The 22901-nt window shown below is 59.1% G+C and overlaps 1 protein-coding gene and 1 long non-coding RNA gene across 9 annotated transcripts; one reads left to right on the top strand and one right to left on the bottom strand.

Moving 5' to 3' along the window:
* Positions 1-7326: 7326 nt before the first annotated feature.
* CLPTM1L (CLPTM1 like) lies at positions 7327-19808 on the top strand. Of its 8 annotated transcripts, none has more exons than XM_086362432.1 (19): positions 7327-7720; positions 8068-8168; positions 9169-9358; positions 9493-9583; positions 10285-10445; positions 10532-10677; positions 11685-11763; positions 12595-12712; positions 12903-12997; positions 13466-13550; positions 14389-14492; positions 15287-15352; positions 16134-16184; positions 16870-16952; positions 17467-17501; positions 17923-17978; positions 18060-18104; positions 18785-18900; positions 19295-19808. In XM_086362432.1, the coding sequence occupies exons 1-19, from the start codon at positions 7559-7561 to the stop codon at positions 19377-19379; spliced, it is 1869 nt and encodes a 622-aa protein (XP_086218558.1). In that variant the 5' UTR covers positions 7327-7558; the 3' UTR covers positions 19380-19808. The 8 variants fall into 8 exon arrangements, with proteins under 8 accessions (XP_086218558.1, XP_086218556.1, XP_086218557.1 ...); XM_086362430.1 differs by having other exon boundaries at positions 12550-12712; XM_086362431.1 differs by having other exon boundaries at positions 10529-10677.
* A 142-nt stretch (positions 19809-19950) lies between these two features.
* Positions 19951-20865, bottom strand: LOC147350022 (uncharacterized). Its single transcript, XR_015149127.1, has 2 exons — positions 20760-20865; positions 19951-20467 (listed from the first exon to the last, which is right to left on the bottom strand). It is a non-coding gene; the product is annotated as an uncharacterized LOC147350022 (long non-coding RNA).
* Positions 20866-22901: the final 2036 nt, after the last annotated feature.

Below are 22901 nucleotides of genomic sequence, written 5' to 3'. Positions count from 1 at the left end.
CCATGGCCAAGCGAGTACCTTGTGACCTGCACTCACAGTGCTCCAAGCAATCTTGGCGGTTACATAACTGTGTATTTGCAAAAACGTGGGGCCAGAGCGAGAGGCCACGGGGCGAGAGAGCCTGAGCACTGCCATCTTGGTTAATCTGCTCTCTCCCGACAACAGCCAGCCTCACCCTTCTGGAGGTCACCGCACCCAGGAACAGGAGCCGACCTACTGCCAGGGCAGGAGGAGCCCAGAGGCCATCGCCACCCTGTCACCCAGAACTGCTGGGTGCCTACTGCTCCCACGTTTGCCCGTGGCGGCGCCTCAACTGCACTTCTGGGAGTTTCTCTTCATTTTTCCTGCAGGGGCCTTGCACAGTTGTCTCTGAATTGCTGAGCTGAGTGGGTGCAGGGCGGGGCATTCCCTGAGCTCAGGAAACACCCGAAGGTCAGCATAGAATGGGGCTCAAAACAGCCACGGCTCTGCTCTAGCGAGCGCATCATCCTTCCTCTTCAGAGAAACAGCCACAAAAACTCCCATTGCACGACCACACCTCGCCCACCCCACGGGGACCCCGGACCCTGAAGGCGGAGCTCCAGAAGAGCAGGCAGGCTCACCCAGGTGCTGGGGGTCTGAGCAGGGAGCTGCCAGGAGGAGATGAGGCTGCGCCTGGTGAGAACACCCGGCATTAAGCATCTGAATCCATGCCACCAGCTCCTACAACCCACCTCAGACACAGTCAGGAAACATGAGAAAATGCGGGCTCAAGGGTGCACATTACAGCCCTCGTTTCAGTAACTGAGGGCTGGAGACAGCCCAACTGTCTGTCAACACGTGGAGACCATTGGGCAAACTGTGGTGTATTCAGAACCACAGAACGGAGACGTGTGTGGCTGTGAAGAGATAGAAGGGCTATCACTATTTGCTGTAGGGCGTTTTCTCCAGATGCAGGAAAAAACAACTCACTGGCGTGGATGGAGAGGAAGACTCAAGAGGGAGAGGACATGTGTATACCCCTGGTTGATTCATGCTGATGTACAGCAGAAGCCAACACAGCACTGTGACGCCACTACCCTTCAATTTAAAGAAAGTTTTAAAAAAAATCAATGGGACCTTTAGAGGTGAAAAATATAACATTTAAAATGAAAATTCACAAGATAAGTTTAACAGCGGTTTGGAAACATCAGAAATTTATCAAGAAGCTTAAACACATAGCTTTCAGTTCAGCTCAGATGCTCAGTCATGTCTGACTCTTTGTAACCCCATGGACTGCAGCACGCCAGGCCTCCCTGTCCATCACCAACTCCCAGAGCTTGCTCAGACTCATGTCCATCTAGTCGGTGATGCCATCCCACCATCTCATCCTCTGCTATCCCCTTCTCCTCCTTCCTTCAATCTTTCCCAGCACCAGGGTCTTTTCCAGTGAGTCAGTTCTTCGCATCAGGATTGGAGCTTCAGCATCAGTTCTTCCAGTGAATATTCTTCATTGGACTGATTGCTTAGGATTGACTTGTTTGATCTCCTTGCAGTCCAATGGACTCTCAAGAGTCCTCTCCAATACCACAGTTCGGAAGCATCAATTCTTCACCACTCAGCTTTCTTTATGGTCCAAGTCCCATATCCATACATGACCACTGGAGAAAACAGAGCTTGGATTAGATGAAACTTTGTCGACAAAGTAATGTCTCTGCTTTTTAATATGCTGCCTAGGTTGGTCATAGTTTTTCTTTCAAGAAGCAAGCATCTTTTAATTTCATGGCTGCAGTCACCATCTGCAGTGATTTTGGAGCCAAGAAAATAAAGTCTGACACTGTTTCCATTGTTTCCCCATCTATTTGCCATGAAGTGATTCCAATCCCAAAGAAAGGCAATGCCAAAGAATGCTCAAACTACCACACAATTGCACGCATCTCACACGCTAGTAAAGTTATGCTCAAAATTCTCCAAACCAGGCTTCAACAATACGTGAACTGTGAACTTACAGATGTTCAAGCTGGTTTTAGGAAAGGCAGAGGAACCAGAGATCAAATTGCCAACATCTGCTGGATCATGGAAAAAGCAAGAGAGTTCCAGAAAAACATCTATTTCTGTTTTATTGACTATGCCAAGCCTTTGACTGTGTGGATCACAATAAACTGTGGAAAATTCTTCAAGAGATGGGAATACCAGATCACCTGACCTGCCTCTTGAGAAATCTGTATGCAGGTCAGGAAGCAACAGTTAGAACTGGACATGGAACAACAGACTGGTTCCAAATAGGAAAAGGAGTACGTCAAGGCTGTATATTGTCACCCTGCTTATTTAACTTCTATGCAGAGTACATCATGAGAAACGCTGGGCTGGAAGAAGCACAAGCTGGAATCAAGATTGCCAGGAGAAATATCAATAACCTCAGATATGCAGATGACACCACCCTTAAGGCAGAAAGTGAAGAGGAATTAAAAAGCCTCTTGATGAAAGTGAAAGAGGAGAGTGAAAAAGTTGGCTTAAAGCTCAACATTCAGAAACTAAGATCATGGCATCTGGTCCCATAACTTCATGGCAAATAGATGGGGAAACAGTGGAAACAGTGTCAGGGGTTGCAAAGAGTCGGACATGACTGAGCGACTGAACTGAACTGAACTGAACTGATGGGACCAGATGCCATGATCTTCGTTTTCTGAATGTTGAGCTTTAAGCCAGATTTTTCACTCTCCTCTTTCACTTTCATCAAGAGGCTCTTTAGTTCCTCTTCACTTTCTGCCGTAAGGGTGGTGTCATCTGCATATCTGAGGTTATTGGTATTTCTCCCGGCCATCTTGATTCCAGCCTGTGCTTCGTCCAGCCTGGCATTTCACATGATATACCCTGCATACAAGTTAAATAAGCAGGGTGACAATATACAGCCTTGATGTACTCCTTTCCCAATCTGGAGCCACATGGACTTTCCAGGTGGAGCTTACATATGCTTATGGAAGATTGCCCATGACCAAGCGGGAACATCGTGACGCACACGTGCAGTGCTGTAAGTGATCTTGGCTGTTACATAATCATTATTTACAGAACATGGGGCAAGAGGAAGAGGATGTGGGGCGGGAGAGCCTGACCGTGCCATCTTGGCTAATTTGCTCTACCCTTACAAGAACAGACAAGGGAAACTACTACAGCAAATTGCTGAAAATCAACGACTTGTTATATACATTCTAAAAGCAGCCAGAAAAAAGAGACTATGCACAGTTAAACAAACATAGTGATAACCGCCAATTTCTCATCAGTAACAGTGCAAACTGGAAGATAATAAAACAATATTCTTCAACTCACTGGAAGAATGCCCATCGACCTAGAATTTGATACGTAGTGAAAATCTTTCCAAAAGGTGAAGGCAGATTAAATTCAGTCTCATTCAAGCAGTGGTTGACAGAATTCACCACCAGCTGATCTGCCGAACAAGAAAACCCTAAGAAGTTACTGGGGCTGAAGGGGTAACCAGCAGCGAGAAGACAGGCCTTCCGCAAAAGAGCGAAGAGAGCAGAAGTAAATTTTACTTCAACAATAATGGACTGTTGAAAGCAAAAACGATGGTGGAGCTGATGGGGTGCCTAGAAGCAAGTGAGGACCGAGGTGGCTTCTCTCCTTGAAGGGGGCGCCCGCTGCAGGGAGCCCGGGTCCACAGCCTCCACCCTGAGCTGCCCATGGTATTCATCCTCATGGGTGGTGGTGAGTAGTTCTTGGGGCCAAAAAATACGGTAAAAACTTGGGATCACACCAAGAGTCCTCTCTGCTTGGGGCTGACCGCGAATGAAGTATAGAGAGGCCCCTGGGGAAGCGGGGTGCTCCCTGCGGCCCTGGATGGCTGCAGCCTCCCCCTTTTCCCTGGTGACCCCACCCCCATGAGAAGCCAGTGCAGAGCGCCAGCCCCTGATGGTCTGCGTGGCCGGCACACGCGCAGAGGAGTTCTGATCTCACACAGCACCCGGAGCCAACATTTGAGGGGCCCTGAGAATGAGCCTCACTCTGGAGAACGGTTTGCATTCGAAGGACCCAACCAAACGTCCAGGCTCACCAAGTTCCTTCTCCAAATATCACCAGCTTCATTCTCCAAATATCACCTACGAACCAGCACCAGGAGATGCTTAGATACATAAGCGCTGTTATGAATGATTTTCCAACAGTGGGCATTTTTCTTGGATGGGAAAGAGAACCCTGTGGGAACCACATCCTCACCAGAAGGGCTGGGCATCAACACAGGGCATGACCTGGAGTCTGGAAGCTGAGTGGCTCCCAAGCTCCCACAGGCCATAGCTGACGCACAGACATCAGGACACCTAGCTGTGCAGGACAGCTCTCCTCCCTGCGTGCCAATAACTAGCTCCACCTCGGATGAGACTCGGAGAGGGGTCTGAGGCTGCACCCAGAGCCCATCCCCAAGGGCCGCCTGCATCCCGGGCTTTGGGGGCCATGAGCCCTGCCCTGCTCTCCCACCCACCCCACCTTGGGCTTCCACGGCTGGTCTGTGTTCCCCGCAGATCACAGGTCTACAGTGTACCTCCTCCTACTGCAGAGCAGTGTGGGGGCAAAGCTTCGGGGTGGGGAGCAGCCTGGCTCTGCAGGGGCTCCCCCAAGTGTAGCAGAAGCTCAGGGCATGACGGCTGGGGCACAACTCGCTGCTAAGGAGGATGGATTTTATACTCGGCAACAGGGGTCAGCAAAGGGTTTCCAACAGGCGGGTGGGTGTGCTGAACAGAGAGCAGGCTGGAGGGGAAGACAGAGAACAGGGTCCGGCTACATGCTATTCCAATGGCTGAGGCCAGCAAGGCCACCAGCAGATGCTACATGAATATATAAGAGAAAGGGAAAAGTCTCTGACGTCCTCAGGGTCCCTGGCCCGTATCCCAGGGGCATGGCTCAGAGCCACTGCTGTGCTCTGCCCTGATGCCTTGTTCCTGGGAGGCCTCCAAGCCCTCCACTGCCCCTGATTCAGCAAATAGCTCTCCCATCCACCTGCTTCTCTGAAACCCTGAGCAATTCACCCAGGCTTTAACAGCATCTACCACTTCTATAGGACATGGAACAACAGACTGGTTCCAAATAGGAAAAAGAGTACGTCAAGGCTATATACTGTCACCCTGCTTATTTAACTTCTATGCAGAGTACATCATGAGAAATTCTGGGCTGGATGAAGCACAAGCTGGACTCAAGATTGCCGGGAGAAATATCAATAACCTCAGATATGCAGATGACACCACCCTTAAGGCAGAAAGTGAAGAGGAACTAAAAAGCCTCTTGATGAAAGTGAAAGAGGAGAGTGAAAAAGCTGGCTTAAAGCTCAACATTCAGAAAATGAAGATCATGGCATCCGGTCCCATCACTTCATGGCAAATAAATGGGGAAACAATGGAAACAGTGTCAGACTTTATTTTGGGGGGCTCCAAAATTTGGAAACAGTGTCAGACTTTGTTTTGGGGGGGCTCCAAAATCACTGCAGATGGTGACTGCAGCCATGAAATTAAAAGACGCTTACTCCTTGGAAGGAAAGTTATGACCAACCTAGATAGCATGTTCAAAAGCAGAGACATTACTTTGCCAACAAAGGTCCATCTAGTTAAGCCTATGGTTTTTCCAGTGGTCATGTATGGATGTGAGATTTGGACTGTGAAGAAAGCTGAGCACTGAAGAATTGATGCTTTTGAACTGTGGTGTTGGAGAAGACTCTTGAGAGTCCCTTGGACTGCAAGGAGATCCAACCAGTCCATCCTAAAGGGGATCTGCTGAGGCTGAAACTCCAATTCTTTGTCCACCTCATGTGAAGAGTTGACTCATTGGAAAAGACTCTCATGCTGGGAGGGATTGGGGTTAGGAGGAGAAGGGGACGACAGAAGATGAGATGGCTGGATGGCATCACCGACTCAATGGACATGAGTTTGAGTGAACTCTGGGAGTTGGTGATGGACAGGGAGGCCTGTCGTGCTGCGATTCATGGGGTCGGAGAGTCGGACACGACTGAGCAACTGAACTGAATTGAACCGAACCACTTCTGTAAATGGTTAGCAACGTTTTTGATCGTCTGAGACAGAAGAAAAAGAGAGAGAGTAGATGTGAACAGGAACACAGATGGTACGCTGTCACAGGGAACTGGGCATGGGCAGCTCCAGCGAACCAAGGGTCCTGACTCCACAGGCTCTCAGATGGAAACAGCAAGAACACATGCCCTTCCAGAGGCCATCAGGACAGCTCTCAACAGGAAAACGTGAGCACCATCAAGCCTGGACACCAGACAAGTTCCCTCCCTCCCTGGAGCCCCAGCTAGACTGTCCCTCCGGCAGGCAGTGGGTTCTAATGGGAGCTCTTGAGGATCAGGTTCAGCCCTTGGCGACGGCGGCTCCCAGGACGCAGTGGAGAATGATTTTTTAAAATTTCTTCAACGCTCACATATTGAGATAAAAGAGGTCACTCTGGCTTATACATCAATTCACTTGAATTTGATCCTAACTAAATAAAATGCCCTATTTGTGGTCTATCAAACATACATTGTACACCTGCTTTAATTATTAGAGAGGGACACACTGACCAGAAGGAACGCCCGTGTTAAAAGTAAAGATTAAAAGCCGCTGCTCCTGGGACCCGGATGGGGACCTTCTGTGCTAAGACTCCCTTCCCCGATGCAAGGCCAGGTTGACGCCGTCTGCGTGCTAGCCTGTTTTTGTTTGTTTAAACCTTAAAGAAATGTATCCCTGACTTGTTTAACGTTCTTTGCTTTGACAAGATGTAAAACTGTGCTGAAACCACGCTTCTCCGGAGCGGTTTCTCAGAGAAACCTGGGAAGTGGGCCTCCGGCCTGGTTCTCAGTTTGGCTCAAACCAAACCCCTTTCTGATTGTAGACTGTTGTTGGTTCTGACGGGGGCCCCCGCCTCTCTGGAAAGGCCGCGTTCTTCACACGACGCCCATCTCGGGGCTCATGTCTAAAGACAGCGAAAAGAAACACGAAACGGTCGCTGCCTTTCGCGCGCCTATTTTTTTCCGCCTCCGCCTCTCACGTCGTCCACCCAACCCCAGACTCAGGCTGAGGGACCGCGCGCTCTCTCGCGGCTCCACGCCACTCGGCGCCAGCCCTGGGCCAGGTGTCTCGCCCGCTCCTCGGGAGGAGGCGGCGCGCAACCCGGCCCCCGGCCCCCGGCCCCGCAGCCTCCCCTCTGCGAGACAGCCCTCGACCCGCCGGAACCGCGGGGCACGCCGGGAGGACGGCGCGGTGGGTGACGTCACACCGCGCCCCCGACGCAGGCGCGTGCGCGAGGCCGGTGGAACTACCCTTCCCAGGAGGCCACGCGGCGCGCCCACTTCCGGCGGACGGTGCGGGGCCCGGAAGCGGCGCGGCGGCGAATCCAGCGGCGACAGGTCGGCGGCGGCGGCAGCGGCGGCGGCGAGCATGCGGGGCAGCCGGCTGCCCGCGGCGCGCGGTGCGTTCGTTCCTCGGCGGTGGCGGCGGCGCGCGGCGGCTCTCGCGTGAGCGGTGGCGGCCGGAGCGTCCGGCAGGGCGCCGGGCGGGCGGAGTGCCCGCGTCTGCGAGGCGGCCCGGCCGGGCCCGGCGGCGGCGCCATGTGGAGCGGCCGGAGCTCCTTCACCAGCCTGGTCGTGGGCGTGTTCGTGGTGTACGTGGTGCACACCTGCTGGGTCATGTACGGCATCGTCTACACCCGCCCGTGCTCCGGCCACGGCCGCTGCATCCAGCCCTACCTGGCTCAGAGGCCCAAGCTGCAGGTGAGCGCCTGCCCCCCGCCCGACCTCCACCCTCGGGCCGGGCGGGCCGAGCCGGGCGCCAGACTCTGACCCATGTGAGGCCGCCTCCCCGCCCCGAGCCCCGACGACCCTCGGCCCGCAGCTGGCCCCTGTGCCCCGCCCCGTCCAGCGGCCAGCCTCAGGCTCCAGCAGGTGTCCCTCTGTGGCAGGCCTGGCCCTCACAGCCATCGTGTCACCGCCGAGTCCTGTCCCCTGAGGAACGGCAGGCACCTTCCCTGCAGCGGCCGCTCAGGTCTTCCTCTGTCCCCGCCCTGCGCTTTCTGCCAGGGCCCTCGCAGGCTTGATTTTCTTGACGGTCCTTTTTCCAGCTCAGTGTGTATACCACCACGCGGTCTAACCTGGGCTCTGAGAACAACGTGGATCTGGTCTTGAACGTGGAGGACTTTGACGTGGAGTCCAAATTTGAAAGGTACGGATGTGGGCAAGGTGAAAGGCAAGCCCCGTGGCCATTGAGATTGTTGAAGAGTCAGTGTGTGTATGTGTGTGTGTGTGTGTGAGAGAGAGAGAGAGAGAGAGAGTGAGTGTGAGAGAAGTGCACCGCAGAGAAGTGGCGATACCGACCCTCTCGTGCACGGTGGAGTGTTTCAGCTGCAAACGTGTGAAACGTAGGCAGCAAACTTCGTTTCAGTTGAAAGGACCAGCTTTGTCACTTAGGAAGTAGCTCGAGCTAACCCAGCTTCTAACAGTTGTGGGATGCAGCTCGGCCCTGGGGAGTTTCCGGAGGGGTGGGGATGGGTGCAGACGACCTGCTGAACAGAGCTTACGCAGTTCCGACAGCAAAACTTGTGTTTTCCCACCAAAACTTGTGTTTTCCCAACAGAAGTGATTCAGTTCTGTTATCTAGAAGGGAAAAGAGAAGGATGGATGGAAGGATTTAGCAGAAAATCAAAATTAAGTGAAGTGTAGCTTTACAGAAAAGAGCAAGCAGTGTAAATATGGAAGTATGTAGTGCGGCTTTTTAAAGCTGCATGTAACTGATGATTCTAGGTTTTTAAGTTTCAAGAAATGTAATTTTAAAAGCGATGTGCTCATCACGAGTCCTCCTCTTCTGTCTTTGTTGTCTGGGAGGCGTCAAGACGAGTACTGGGGTGTGTGACTCGGCAGAGCCCGAGTCCTGTGGGAGAGCTGCTGTGGGGACGGGGTGGGTCACGCGTGCCTGGGGCTGGCCTGCGACCTTAGCGGAGGGGATGCAGGCTTCGCAGCAGCCGCCCGTGCCCTCAGAGTGCGTTGCGTAAACGTACGTTCGGGACTCCAGTGACGTCTAGGCAGGTGGGTTTCACTCTTAGTACTTCTCAGCCGACAGTAATCCGTTTGGGTTCAAAACGGCATTTTCTGTGGACGTGCTCGCGTGGTCTCCACTTCCCCGGAACAAAGCGCTCACGGCGTTGTCGTCGGTTATGTGGTTTCAGGACAGTCAACGTCTCTGTCCCCAAGAAAACGAGGAACAATGGCACGCTGTACGCCTACGTCTTCCTCCACCACGCCGGCGTCCTGCCCTGGAATGACGCGAAGCAGGTGCACCTGGTGAGCCCGCTAACCACCTACATGGTCCCTAGGCCGGAGGAGGTCAGCCTGCTCGCCGGGGGACCCGCGGCACAGGTGAGCGGTGCCAGCGGGAGGCAGCCTGCTGGCCCCTGGGGTCCACACGCGTGTGCACGTGCCGTTATCTGTGTTGAGTTAGTGGTGCGCAGTCTGAGTGTTCGGTGACTTTCTTCACCTGGATTCCTTCTCAGGTCACCGGGCCTCTGAGCCCTGGGAGCGTGTGTGCAGGGCAGAGAGTTGGTGCGGGGTGGCCCACCTCAGCTACGGTCAGACTTGGAGCTGGTAATGCTGTGCTGGGGCAGGACAAGGCAGCGCTGGGGCGTTGATTCTAAGGATGTGACCTAAATTAGGAGAAAGGCAGGAGTACAAAGTGTGGCTCGTACGCCTAGAAAACCACACGTTCAGGGAAGGCTGGTGGGCACACTCTTGGCCGTGACCGCAGGGAAGGACGGAACAGAGGTAGCCTGGTGTTCGGGGCCGTGTGCCCTGGAAGGAGAGCCCTTCACGGCCAGGGGCGGCAGCTCTCCGGGAGGTGTCCACGTCGTCTTCTCTGTGTCCTTGGAAAGGCCCCGGGTTCCCGTCCCGTGCAGACCGCACAGCACTGCCTCAGGGCCTTCCCGGGGGCCTGCGGAGGGTGGAGGGTGGAGGGCGGCTCTGGATCGTGCGGGTGCTGAGTCAGCGTCAGCTGTTGCTGCTTCTGGGAAGACGGCTCTGGTGTCACCGCTAGAGCTGAACTGGAGCTGGAGGGCGGAGATAAATAGAGCGTCGCTGTCTGTTCACGGGGCTGCTCAGGTCCAACGTTAAGGTCTTCCCGTCAGGAAGGGTTTGTTCTGAATTTAGTGGATTTAGGCTTGTTGCCCAGGCGCGGACAGACCCCTTCCAGAAGGCTGGGCAGAGCTGCTTTAGAAGCGTCTCAGTTCAGGCTCCTTGCAGGCTGCAGGGCTCTTACCTCCAGACTGCCCCCGCTTCCTGTGACTGTTCAGGGCTCGGCCTTCCCGGGGCAGGAGTCCGTGAGACCCAGGATCACGAGCTCTGGAACAGCAGGCCTTCGGCTTCTGCCATGAGCAGGCTGTGGGGAGTGAGGGTCTGGGCGAGGGCCGCCGGGGTCCCTCTCGGGCCGGCTCGGGGCTGCACTCTCTCCCAGGTAAGGGTTCCGCACCCCGCCCCCAAGACCCGCTGGGCCTGCCCCTCCCGGCCTCTCCTTGCTGAGTCAGCGCTCATGTTCAGCAGCAGATCGAGGCCGAGAAGAGGCCGACGAGTGCCCTGGATGAGCCCGTTTCTCACTGGAGGCCCAGGCTGACTCTAAACGTGATGGTGGACAACTTCGTCTTTGACGGGGCCTCCTTGCCTGCGGACGTGCAGCGCTACATGAAGATGTAGGTGCCGCTGAGGCCCCGGGGCAGGCCCGCTGCAGGTCCCGCGCCCAGCTTGAGCACCACTCGTGCACTCCCTGAGCGGACAGCAGAGGGTGGATCCGGTGGGTGGGGGAGCCCCCGGGATCGTGGCCAGCCACAGTCCAGGAGCAGAGGGGCTGCACCTGCACCCCTGAGACCTCCGTAGTAGGGAGCCGGGGGCTGCCTGGAGTGCCCCGGCCGTCCTGCCTCCTGGAGGTCTCGCTGATGACAGCCGCCACCACGACCAGGAGGGAAGGAGGAACAGCGGGTGTTTTCTCGGAGGGACAGTGGGGAACCTGGTTGGGCCGAGTCACCCTGCACCCTCGAGGCAATCCCCTGTCTGTGTCCCGCGACCTCACACGCCACTCCCTCAGCTTAAATGCTGGTCGTTGGGTCACCCTCTCTCCGTCACTTGCCATCAGAAGCATAACCGTTGAAGCCGGCTTAGGGCACCCCGCCCTAACCCCGACTCTGGTCCGGTCCCAGGTCGACACGTAGCTCCCGGAAACGCGGATGAGAATTGTAGCCTCCCACACTTCTCAGCGGCCCCTCTGGTGCGCTCACGACAGTCTGCCTTCTGTCAAGTTCTCATTTTTTAATGCTGGGTGCGTTCGTAGTTGGGAGCGTGAGGGCTGCGGGGCGCGAGGCCTCTGCCCGCCCCCTCCCAAGCCTGTGGCCCTCAAGTCTCGCCGCACCCCGGACACTCGTGTGGGCGCACGCACAGCCCCTCGTTCTGTGTCCTGAATGGCGTCCCGCTGAGCGCCCGGTGCCCAGCCTCACTGCGTTTTCCAGTGGCAGCTGTGAGGGGGGAACGTGGCGCACGGGCCCCTCCGCTCCCCGTGGGAATGCGCGTCCTGGGCCTGCTGGCACCCAGAAGCGCTGGGGTCGCGGTTGGGGGAGCGGTCTGTGAGGTAGACCCAGCATCTTGGGGTTTCCGTCCTCCTGGGTGCGGGAGCCCCCCAGTGACCTGGAGACGGCTCTGCCCCCAGGATCCAGCTGGGGAAGACGGTGCAGTACCTGCCCATCCTGTTCATTGACCAGCTGAGCAACCGTGTCAAGGACCTCATGGTGAGTTGGCTGCTGCCGCCGACCCCAGCATAGCCTGCATACTGCGGGCAGCGGGTCCCACCCGTGATGAGCACGGAGCCCTGGGAGGGCTGCTTATCCCTCAAGTGGCTGTGGCCATGGCTCCACGGGGGCCCGGGATTCTGGTGGGGAGGCATCTGGAGCAGAGCCTGCCTCTTCCAGGCTGGCGCCCGGTCACCTGCGCCCCCGGGGTGGGCTGGGCTGGCAGCAGCACTAACAGCTGACGCCTGAGGTTGCTTACCACTGCAGGCACCGTGCTGGGCACCTCGCAGCACCCAAACCGCTGTGTCACCGTGTCTCCGACCTGCAGGGCCTCACTTAGGGTCAGGGCGGTGCCCTCTCCATGGAGGCCTGCTGCTTAGCGTCTCTGGGCAGAGCTCAGCTATGGGGGCCACAGGGTCGGGTATCATGGGACACCTCCCCTCCACACACAGTCACACGTCAATTCCAAGTGTCCTCGAGGGCCCTATTGAGGGGCCACCCCTCCCTGCAGCTCCCGCCGCCCCCGTGAGTGTGGCTGCCCCGCTGTGTTCTTCTCAGGGCAGCCTTGGCATCTGGTCCCCGGGCAGGGGCTCAGACTCCCGTGGGCCTCTGCTCGACTCAGCTGCCAACGTGGGTCCCCGCGCCTGCCCAGGAGGCGCCGGCGCCAGGGCTGTGGTCACAAGAGACACGTAGGGTTCAGGTGATGGAGAGGAGCTTGAGGAATGAGGACTTCCTGGAGGAGGTGCCTGCAGGTCCCCAGAGGACGGTGTGGTGCCGGGCCCACAGGGTCCCAGCCTGGCGCAGGGCCGGACCGCCACCGCTCCCCCGCAGGTCATCAACCGCTCCAGCACTGAGCTGCCGCTCACCGTGTCCTACGACAAGATCTCGCTGGGGCGGCTGCGCTTCTGGATCCACATGCAGGACGCCGTGTACTCACTGCAGCAGTTCGGTGAGGCCGCTGGGCGTGCTCCGGGAGTGGGGAGTCGGGGGAGCCCGGCACTCAGCGCCCGTCCGCCCGTGAGGCTGTCCCCCTTGGGCCCTGTGGGGTCCGAGGAGCTCCTTTGCAGACGAGGTGACCCCTCAGGACTCTGTAGCATGGGTCCATGTCGCCCCTCACTCGGGTCCTCGGTCCCCTTCAGGATTCTCAGAAAAAGATGCTGACGAAGTAAAGGGGATCTTTGTCGACACCAACTTGTATTTCTTGGCGCTGACCTTCTTCGTGGCTGCGTTTCACGTGAGTGCTCCTGGTTTTCCAGTGCAGCCTCCTCTCTCCCCGCCCCGCAGGAGAGGGGTCTACACTCAGGCTTAACTAGCTGAAGGGCTAGGTTTCGTCTGTTTGGAGCCGTTTTGAAAACAAATCAAAATCAATGAGGTTAGCAAAATAGGTGTTGCCTTGTGTGAGGTCTGGCACGGTGATTCCAAGAGTTACGGTCGGGTCCTGCCGGGAGGGTCCCCGTTAGACGCAGTGGCTGGCAACTGCCAGAAAAGCCTGCATGGAGCTGTGCTCAGGGCAGAGGGCGGGGGTGAGGCCCGGCTCCCGGCTGTAACAGTGGGTCCACAGGCCAGGGACCGGCCACCAGAGAAGCTAGAACTTGGCAGGGCCGCGCTGGGGCTGAGGCCTCCCTGAGTGGACAGTGTCTCCAGTCGAGCCCGTGCTCGCCCACACAGCATGGGGGCTCATCGCTGTCCTGTTCTCTTCCAGCTACTTTTTGATTTCCTGGCGTTTAAAAACGACATCAGCTTCTGGAAGAAGAAGAAGAGCATGATCGGCATGTCCACCAAAGCAGGTAGTGGCTCGGGACTCGCTCGTGTCCTCCCGCTGGGCCACGTGGGCGGGTGATGAGCTCACTTTGACGCCCACAGGGGTCTTCGCCCGGGGCCCACGCGGCTCTTGCTTGGGACGGGCTTTTAGGTCCCCGTGGGAGCAGCCTGGGAGGGTGAGGGCAGCCTCCTGGCCGTGGGGAGCACCCCGTACACCTGGGGCAGGGGGCTCGGGGGCCGGTTCTCGGCACTCGTCTGCATGGGCTCGTGGTCCCGCGGGCCGCCAGGCTGGCTTCCCAGCAGGAGGTGGCTCTTCAGCTCCCGTGGAGTCACTCTGAGGGCGGGGCCTGGGTGCTTGGGTGGCCCCTGCGTCCAGGTCCCAGGTCTCGGGGTCTTCTGTCCTCGCTTCTGACTTTCTCGGAGGGGAGGACCCCTCTGAGGCCCTCCGCTGGCCTCTGCTGTTGTGGTGTGAGCAGCGTTTGTGGGGCCTGGGGCCCGCGTTCCTGGCAGGCATTGCCCTGCAGGGGACATTCCCACAGCCGTGGTGGCTCCTGAGTCTCCGCTGGGAAGACAGGCCCAGCTCCGGCGCAGGGTCCCCATCAGGAACCGTGTCCCCCGCATCCCGTCCGTGCATCGTGTCAGTGCGTGTGGCTCACACACGTCCTGGCTGACGTGGCTTTCTGTTGGGTCCCAGCCTTTCATGGCTCCACAGCTCCCTTTCAGTGGGCAGAGGGGAGACGCGCTTGAAGGTGCTGGTGCCCCGGGGCTGAGTGCCTGTGTGCACGTGTGTGCACCTGTGTGGGTGTGCGTGGGGTGCAGCTGGCTGGCCCCACCCTGCACTCAGCCCCGCCCGCCCGTCCCCAGTGCTCTGGCGCTGCTTCAGCACCGTGGTCATCTTCCTGTTCCTGCTGGACGAGCAGACGAGCCTCCTGGTGCTGGTGCCCGCGGGCATTGGAGCCGCCATCGAGGTGAGTGGCCCACCTGGGCGTTGATCTGCGTGTTGCCTCAGAGGTCGTGGGGCCCGGGTGCTCATCGTGGGTCGGGACTGGGGACTGGCCGGCCTGGCTAGGGCAAGGGCGCCGCTGCCTGGCTCCTCCAGTGGAGCTCCCCACAGCCCCATGTGTCTCCACCTGGACGCTTCCTCGTCCTGTCCGCCCGCGACATGTGGTAGCTCGGTGGGTGGACCCCGTGGCTGTCGCTGAACTGATGCTGTGTGGAGCAGGATGGGTAATGGGCGATGTGGGAATGATGGGCCAGGATGCCCTCTCTCTGGAGTCCAGGGCCCCTTGGGCCTCCGGCACCACCCTCACCAGGACCCTCAGAGTGGCTTTGTTCAGGCCTTTGCCTGTGGGCACCCCTTGGGAAATGCTGTCTGGGCCCTCCCGCAGCCACAAGTCATGTGGACACCGACTTCACTGTTGTGCTGGCCCCACTTCGGGGACGACCACCTGGAGACACCCAGCCGTGGCAGGACACGGGACTCTGTGCTGCCTGGGGGGCTGGAAGAAGGTGCCAGGGCAAGTCTGGAGGTGGTGGGGGTGGCCAGGCACAGGTGAACTAGGTGGGGATTGGTGGTCCCCAAGGGCGGACAGGCTGGGTCTGTGCTGGAGACAGGCGTTGGTCAGGGGCCCGCCGAGTGGTCAGGCTGAGCTGGGGTGCAGCGGGGCATGAGTGGCCCGTGTCCTGATCGGTCACCGTCCAAGCAGCAGGCCGTGGCTTCTTCTGGGTCCTGGAACCTCAGGTGTGGGTTTTCCTTTCTCAGCTGTGGAAAGTGAAAAAGGCCTTGAAGATGACCGTCATCTGGAGAGGCCTGTGGCCCACATTTCAGGTAGGGGACGCCCCCCCATGTCCTCTCGGGGACCTGTCACTTCGTCCCGTCGCAGCCCACCTGTGGGACAGGCCAGCTGCTGCATGCGTCCCTTGGCTGCACCCCACCACGTACAGTCCTGAGGGCGGGTGACCGTCTCATGGTCACCTGTAGGCCCGCGGGGACACGCAGGGGTGTCTTGGTGTGGGCGGGGCAGCTCACCCCTCTGCAGCTCTGCCCTCAAGCCCCCTGGGCTCTGATTCCCCTGGGATCCCCCGTCCCCAGCCGTAGGAGCAGCAACCCCCCACCCCACGACCAGGCGGGACGCTGGTTATCCCATCTCAAGTGCAGCCTCCCGCAGGGTGGGGTCCTGCCCTGACCACACCCGGCGGGGCTCTCCGGTGTCGAGCTTCCTGGGGCGGCAGTGGGAGGTGATGGCCGGGCGGCTGCTCCGCTTCGTGTGGCGGGCCTCACGTGCAGACCCCTGGGACTGAGGGTGCAGGCGTGCAGGTCAAGGGCGGGTCACACGGCGGTGTGGTGCAGCTTGTGGTCCGCGTCGCCCCACGCGTCTGCCCTGGCTGAGGAGGAGCAGGGCGTTTACTGAAAGCCTAGCAGGACGGCAGGAAGCGGCCGTGCCGCATGACGTCTGGGTTGACGGGCCTGCCACGGCCTCGCGTCCCGGGCGGTGCGCTCAGGGCTGCCGTGCCTGGCCGGGGGTTCCTCCCGCTCAGCCCGCAGCCAGGCTGAGCCCGGGCGCCAACCTGGCCCCTGGGGTGACGCGCTTGTGTGGACTCCTTTGCAGTTTGGCACTTACAGTGAGTCTGAGCGGAGGACAGAGGAGTACGACGCCCAGGTGAGCGGCGGCGCAGCGTGCTTACCCGCAGGCACGGGCCGGGCTGTGGCTGCCTGGGAGGAGGCCCTTCCTGGGTGTGGGACCCGCCCGCCTTAACCGCGACCCTGGGAAGCTGCTTGCTGGTCTTCTGACCCAGGAGGGGGCGCTGGGGGCTCCCGGGTCCCAGTCCTGTGGGTGCCTGCTCCACGTGCTGTCCTGTTGGGAGGCGTCTTCCTGCTCGTGGGCGCCCGTGGGGCTGTGAGCCGGGCCCGTGGGCGCCCGTGGGGCTGTGAGCCGGGCCCGCTCCGCGCCGTGGGGCGCCCCCTCCCGCGCGGTTCTCGGGTTGGTTCACATGTTCCTCGTGCAGGGATTTTGTGTTCTGGTTTCACGGGCGTCGGCCGCATCCCAGTCTTCATCGGGTTTTGGTAAAGCCCAGATGGGAATCGAGGACGCCTTTCTTCAGAGTCCTTTGCTGGACGTCTGGTCCCCCGCCTGCCCCCAGTCACGCTGAGTCTGGCTGTGTGTCAGGGCCGGCGTGGATCCATCACGCGTTCGTGGCGGATGTCCTGTGGGCACATGCTTGCCAGCTTGTATCCTCCACGCAGCCCAGCTTTGCTGCCCTGGACGTCCTGCCACTGTGCCCTCTGGTCTGTGGGTCTAGGCGGCTCGGAGGACGGGCCCTGACTGGGCACCTTCTGTCCCCCAGGCCATGAAGTACCTGTCTTACCTGCTCTACCCTCTCTGCATCGGGGGTGCCATCTACTCACTGCTCAACATCAAGTACAAGAGGTGAGAGCACCCTGCTGACGGCCGCGGGTCCAGCGCAGCTTCGCCCTCAGCCAGGGTCCTGGCTGCCCGTTGCTGGCCCCTCGCGGCCATCTGGTCCCAGCAGGCTGGGGAGCACTCGTGGGAGCAGACTCACTGCTGGCCACACAGCCCGCGTCCAGAGGGGCAGGGGCCTCTGCACTGTCGTGGCCCCATCCTCCCAGCACGGGCGACCCCCAGCGGCACCGGTGCGCGGGCCAGGCTCAGGGCCGCCCCCAGGCTGCGTGGTTCTGTCCCACTGGAGGTCGTCAGGGGAAGTGTGTCAGTGCCCCATCTCTGCCGTCCCCTCGGTGGGGGCTCCAGGTGCCGGGTCTCTGCTGTCCCCTCGGTGGGGGCTCTAAGGAGCCCACCGTCCATGCAGGTGGCCCGGGCTAGCCCGCCAAGAGCAGCCCCTGCTGCGGCCCCGGCACTGGAGGGGCCAGGGGGCCTCGGTCACGACAGGCCGAGCGGCGCCCCCATCACTGCCCTTGCCTTCCAGCTGGTATTCCTGGTTGATCAACAGCTTTGTCAACGGTGAGTCTCCCATCCCGGCAGCAGCGTTTGTAGCGGGTCACATCGTCCACCTGCCGCCTGGCCTAGTGCGGCGAGAGGTGCCCTGTCCGGCCCTGCCTGCCACTCCCCGCGTCCTCCTTGCTGGGCCTCTGGGGTCAGCTGTGGCACCATGTTCTCGTGGGTAGTCGGTGCAGCACCGCAGCCCCCGCCCCGTGTCCGGGGCAGCTCGGCGCTCGGTTTGTCCAGACGGTGAGCTGCTGCTTGCCGGCCGCCCGGCCCAGCTCGGCGCGTTCACCGGGCGTGGGAGGGGCCCGTCTCGGCCCCGGGCAGGAGGCGGTGGGTAACGGCAGGCAGAGCTCCCAGGCGTCCGGAGTCGGTAGCTCCGATGCCCGGCGGCAGGGGCAGCATCCCGGCCCGTGCCTCCACACCCGTGTCTCCCCAGGGGTCTACGCGTTCGGCTTCCTGTTCATGCTGCCCCAGCTCTTCGTGAACTACAAGGTAAGAGGCGCGCCCCCTCACCCGTGGGCCCCGCGCCCCTGGGCCGCCCAGCCCTGACGCGCCCCGTCTCCTTGTCCCCAGATGAAGTCAGTGGCCCACCTGCCCTGGAAGGCCTTCACCTACAAGGTCAGTGTGTCGCCTGCACGGGGCTCTTGGGCACTGTCCCTCGTGGCCGGGTCGTGTCAGCCGTGCTTCTGTGCAGGGGCACTGGGGGTCCAGGCTGGGGGTTCTCCTTCAAGCACAGAGCCCCGCGGTGGCCCTGGAAGCCCGGGGTCCCTGCCCCAGCCCCACAGACGGTCTCCCGAGTGACAGCCCCGCTGCTTCCTGGCACCACACGTCCTACAGCAGGCGGATGCTCTTGACCCGCTGGCTGGCGTCGGGTGCTGGGTCCCTGCCCACCAGACAGCGGCTCCAGTGGTCCCAGGCCCAAGCTGGCCACGGGCTCTTGGGCATGTCGTGGCCCGGCCACGTGCAGAGGCTGGCGCCGCGTGACCCTCCAGTGACCGTGAACTAGAGCGTGCCAGGTCGGGCGTGGGGATGGTCAGAGCTGCCTTCTGCTTTGGATCTGCACGGGGATTCTATGCAGACGGCTCCGTGATCCCACCACCACTCCTGGGCGGTGCTTCTCCATCCTGTTTGCGGAGGGCTGGCGGGACGCCCGGCCGTGGGGTCTGTGCCAGGGTCACCCTGGGCCCAGGACCCCTGCTGCTCCCCGTTGTGGTGGCGCTCAGGTCACTGGGTGGTGAGTGCCCACGGGTGACCGCGTGCCCGGGGGGCTCTGGTCTCACGGCCCCGCCCGCCTGCAGGCCTTTAACACCTTCATCGACGACGTGTTCGCCTTCATCATCACCATGCCCACCTCGCACCGGCTGGCCTGCTTCCGGGATGACGTGGTGTTCCTCGTGTACCTGTACCAGCGGTGGTGAGTGTGGCCCCGTCCTGCTCCTGCAGGGGAGGCGTTGGCAGGTGGGGCCTCGGGGCCTGGCGCCCTGTGCAGGAGCACTGCTGTCTGTCTGACCGCCCCGCGAGCACATCGCTCCCCTGCTCAGCAGAGCGTGAGGCGGGCCACGGCCCTGCTCTGCATGCATGCACCCAGGCTCTGGCCCCCACCTCGGCATGAGTGTAGCTGTCAGCGGCGGCCTCAGGAGCAGAGGTCTGGCCTGACCGTCCTAAGAACGTCGAGAGGGCACAAGGCAAACGCGCGCCGGTCTCTCCCACGGGGACTGACTATCCGAGTCCTGGCTCTCATTCACCCAGGACATGCGTGTTCACGCTTGCGTGCCAGCCAGCCTGACTCACACGTGGTCTCGTTGCAGGCTTTATCCCGTGGATAAGAGTAGAGTGAACGAGTTTGGGGAGTCCTACGAGGACACCCCCCAGCGGAAGCCCCACACAGACTGAGGCGCTCAGGGCGCCGCTGCAGAGGGTGGCGGCCCAGGTGGGCCTCCCACATCACAGCCTCTACGTTGCCAAACCCCCGAGTGTCCCTCACGGCCTCGGGTGCGTCCACCTCATGGCCTCGGGTGCCTCCACGTCGTGTCCGCGGCGCCGACAGCGCTGATGACGCCGCCCGCACGGACGTCCGTCCTGGTCGCCGGGTCCGGGAGCGTCTGGTGCCCGTGGGTGCTGGGCCGCTCCTGTGGGGTCCCCACCCTGGATTCCGTCTCCTGGGGTCTGTGGGTGCTCCTCACGGGGATTTCACATGCCTCCTTGAATCCATTCCGTGTAGACTCTGGGATCAAACGGCTTTTTTCCTTTTCATTTAAATTTGACTATTTTACAGCTTAATGTACGTATGTTTCTATTTTAAAATAAATTTCTCTGGCTGTACACTCTTCTTGGGCTGACATGACGTAGGTTTCAGATAGTGGCGTTTATCCCATTCCCAGAAGCGAATGCACAATGGGGTGTGTGTGTGTGTGTGGGTGTGTGTAAACAGGAGAAAATTTCAGGAAGCTCGGACCACAAGTAGTCTCACGTGTCTGCGTCTCGTTTTGAAGCTGAGTCATCGCAGTGTCCTGGGGGTCAGTAGACAAGTTTTGTTAGAGAAACGCCCTAGGGCTCGCAGAGGGAGGAGCAGGGCGGGGAGGTGTCTTTGCAGACAGGGCAGATGAGGGTGAGAGCTGGTGGGTGACACGGTCAGTCGTATTCCCTGAGGTTCAGTCTCAGAGCCTGTTGGCACGGTGTGGGCACGTGAGCACGTCAGCACCTCGGCCCCTGAGCCTGGCTCAGGGGACATCTCTCTTTGCCGATGTCTACACTGGTGGGCTGTGGCCTCCAGCGGTGTCTCCAGGCATGCATCCAGGGCCCCTCCGTGGCCAGAACGTGGGGCCAGCTGTGGGCTGGCGTTGAGGCCGCTCTCAGGATCAGATCTGTGCGTCCTTCCTGCAAGTCCTCGAGGCCAGACAGAGAACCACACCCAGGAGCCAGCTGCCAGCACGCGCCACCCGCTTACAGGAGAGAAGCTGCTGACTTAGAAGGCTTCACCCCTGAAAGTGTATCAGAATATACTGTAACATGACAGGCTTTACAGACAGCAGAAGCAGGAGGAACTCCTCGCAGCAAATCTGCTCTTTGAGAAGCCTCACAGGGAGGCCTTCCAGCAGGGGCGAGGGCAGCGGGAGCAATCTGATGTGGGCGGAGGGGAAGCCCCAGAGGCAGCAGCCACGTGGGTGCGTCTTGGCTCACTTGTCATTTAGGTTATCTAAAATAAACCACTTACGGCTAAAATAATGATGGTGTTTTGTGAGGTTCCACAGAGCCAGGCAGGGAGGTACTTACACTGGGGGTGAAGACCCGATGCGACTGCAGGTGAACCGCGATGGGTTACAGACAAGCGACCTCCGAAGTAAATCAGCCAAGTGGGGAGACATGCTCGGTGCAGGACTAAACAGGACAACCGAAGAGCAGTGAGAGCAGATGGGACAGGTCGACGCCTGCAGCTCCACCCCGCACGCCAGGAATCCCATTAAAGGCGCACGATCCACCCGCCGGAAGGCAGAGATTACCAGACCAAAGGCAGAGCGGGGCCCCAGGGACACAGGCTGAAGTACACACTGAGACATCCGCCACATTGACATCAGGAGCGTGTATTTTAGAGAAGTATCAGTAACGTTACCAAGAAATAAAGTGTTTTTATAAAAAGTATTAAAAAGACATAATAATTTGTTATTGGGTACACAAACACGTTGAAATGTTGAACATATTGAAAATCTATTACACAAAACCGTTAGGAAACGCAAGCAGAACTAGTCCAAGGGGCAGCTTCAGTGCTGTGTCAGAAACTGACAAGCGTGTGAGCAGATCTCTCTGAGAACAGAGGGGACCTGAACACTTTGACTCTGCATGACCTGTTGCAGACACTCCTCCCAAATTCAGAAGTGTACACACTTTTCAAGAGCATGCAGAGCATTTACCAAGGATATTCTACACAATAAACCAGCCTAAACAACTATAAAATGCTTTCAGGACATATAAATTATGTTCTTCAGCCCCAGTGGAATTAAGTTAAAAATCAATAACAGATCTGTGAAAATCTCCAAATATTTAGAAATTAAACATCACCACTTTGAAATAAACCATGGATCAAAGAAGCCAAAAGGGAAATGAGAAAGTATCTTGAACTGAATGAAAATGAGAACACGGAACACGCACGTTCATGGTCTTCGATGGGGAGACGGAGGCACAGCTGAAGCACTAAAGACCCCCAGCAGGGAAAGACGTGTCCTCAGCACTCGCCTTCGGAAGCCAAGAGAGCAGAGGAGACCGCAGCACGTGTGAGAGCCCAAGTCCGCGTGGTGGAGGAGAGAGTGCAGGATATTAACAGCAACGCTTGTTCTTCGAGATGATTAATGAAAGTAGTAAACCTCCAGCCGGACTGAGGAGGAGGAAAAGAGACGCAATCACAGCATCAGTTAAGAGGGAGGGACAGCACCAGATGGCACACGTGTGTGAACGACAGCAAGAGAACCTCAGGGCAGTTTGTGCCCACACAGCCAACCATGTGGAGAGACAGACAGATCCCTGGAGAGACAAGCCACCCACGCCCACGAGGAAGCCCAGGGCCAGATGGCTTCCAGCGGCTTCACTTGGCATTTCGGGAATGGGGTACCAGCACGCAGGTGCCATTCCCAGGAGAGCGAGCAGGATGTCCGCCCAGGCCCTGCACGCCCAAGTCAGACAGACCCTGTGCTCAGCTCCCACCCCAGAGTGGCTCGCAGACTCCTGTCTGTTTCTGCCCGAGCTCTGACCCATGTGCTTCCACTCCCTCCCCCACGTTTCTGAGGTCAGACTTCCGCGCCTGGAGCGCGTCCTATAGAAACCGGCTGCTTCTGGGTTTCTGCCCGCACGAGTGCCCTTACTTACCCTCATCCTAGAGACACAGCCTGCGGCCTTCCGGGCTGTCTCCCGTCTGAGGCCTGGGCGCTCTCCGCCAAGTGTAGCGTCCCATCCATCCCCCTCTCCAGGCAAAGCGCTGATTCCGGAGGCAGTGGGGCCCTGGGCCCATCTCTCAGAAGTGCCTCCTCCGCGCGACGCTCCTCTGCAGTGACCTGTTCTCGTCCCCCCTCCTGTTCTCAGCTTCCGGGCCCCTCTGTGCTGAACTCGGGGGCATTCCAGAGACAGAGCTGTTTCCACGGTACTCATGTTCTCTGCTTGGTACTTACTTCATGTACTGAGTTTTCCGTTATTCAGTAATGTGGCTCCCGACGTCCTGTTTGATTCTAATTGTTTCTGTTAAGCTGCCTGGTCTGTCTGAAGGGCCTTCTCCGCTGCCTGCCTCTGTGTCTGCACAGAGGACAGGCCAGCACCGGGGGCAGCGTCCTCCGGTGGCTGCAGCAGCCTGCAGGCCCGATCCTGCTGCCTCGCACGCTGGGGTCCGTCTGCTCTCGCTCACGGCACTGTGCCCTTCCTGCTGTGTGCTGG

This window comes from Bos grunniens, chromosome 20 (assembly GCF_055505025.1).
Source record: "Bos grunniens cultivar Pamir isolate PY7600 chromosome 20, Bosgru_T2T1.0, whole genome shotgun sequence".
NCBI classification, from domain to species: domain Eukaryota; kingdom Metazoa; phylum Chordata; class Mammalia; order Artiodactyla; family Bovidae; genus Bos; species Bos grunniens.
Note: the sequence above shows the minus strand (reverse complement) of the source record. Positions and strands in the feature narration are given on the sequence as shown.

Excerpts from the sequence above, each read along its gene's own strand:
- CLPTM1L (XM_086362429.1), top strand. The coding sequence starts at position 7,559 with ATGTGGAGCGGCCGGAGCTCCTTCACCAGCCTGGTCGTGGGCGTGTTC. Across the intron at positions 9,584-10,284 it reads TACGGTCAGACTTGGAGCTG|GGCTCGGCCTTCCCGGGGCA; the intron begins GTAATGCTGTGC and ends GTGACTGTTCAG. Across the intron at positions 17,502-17,922 it reads GATCAACAGCTTTGTCAACG|GGGTCTACGCGTTCGGCTTC; the intron begins GTGAGTCTCCCA and ends GTGTCTCCCCAG.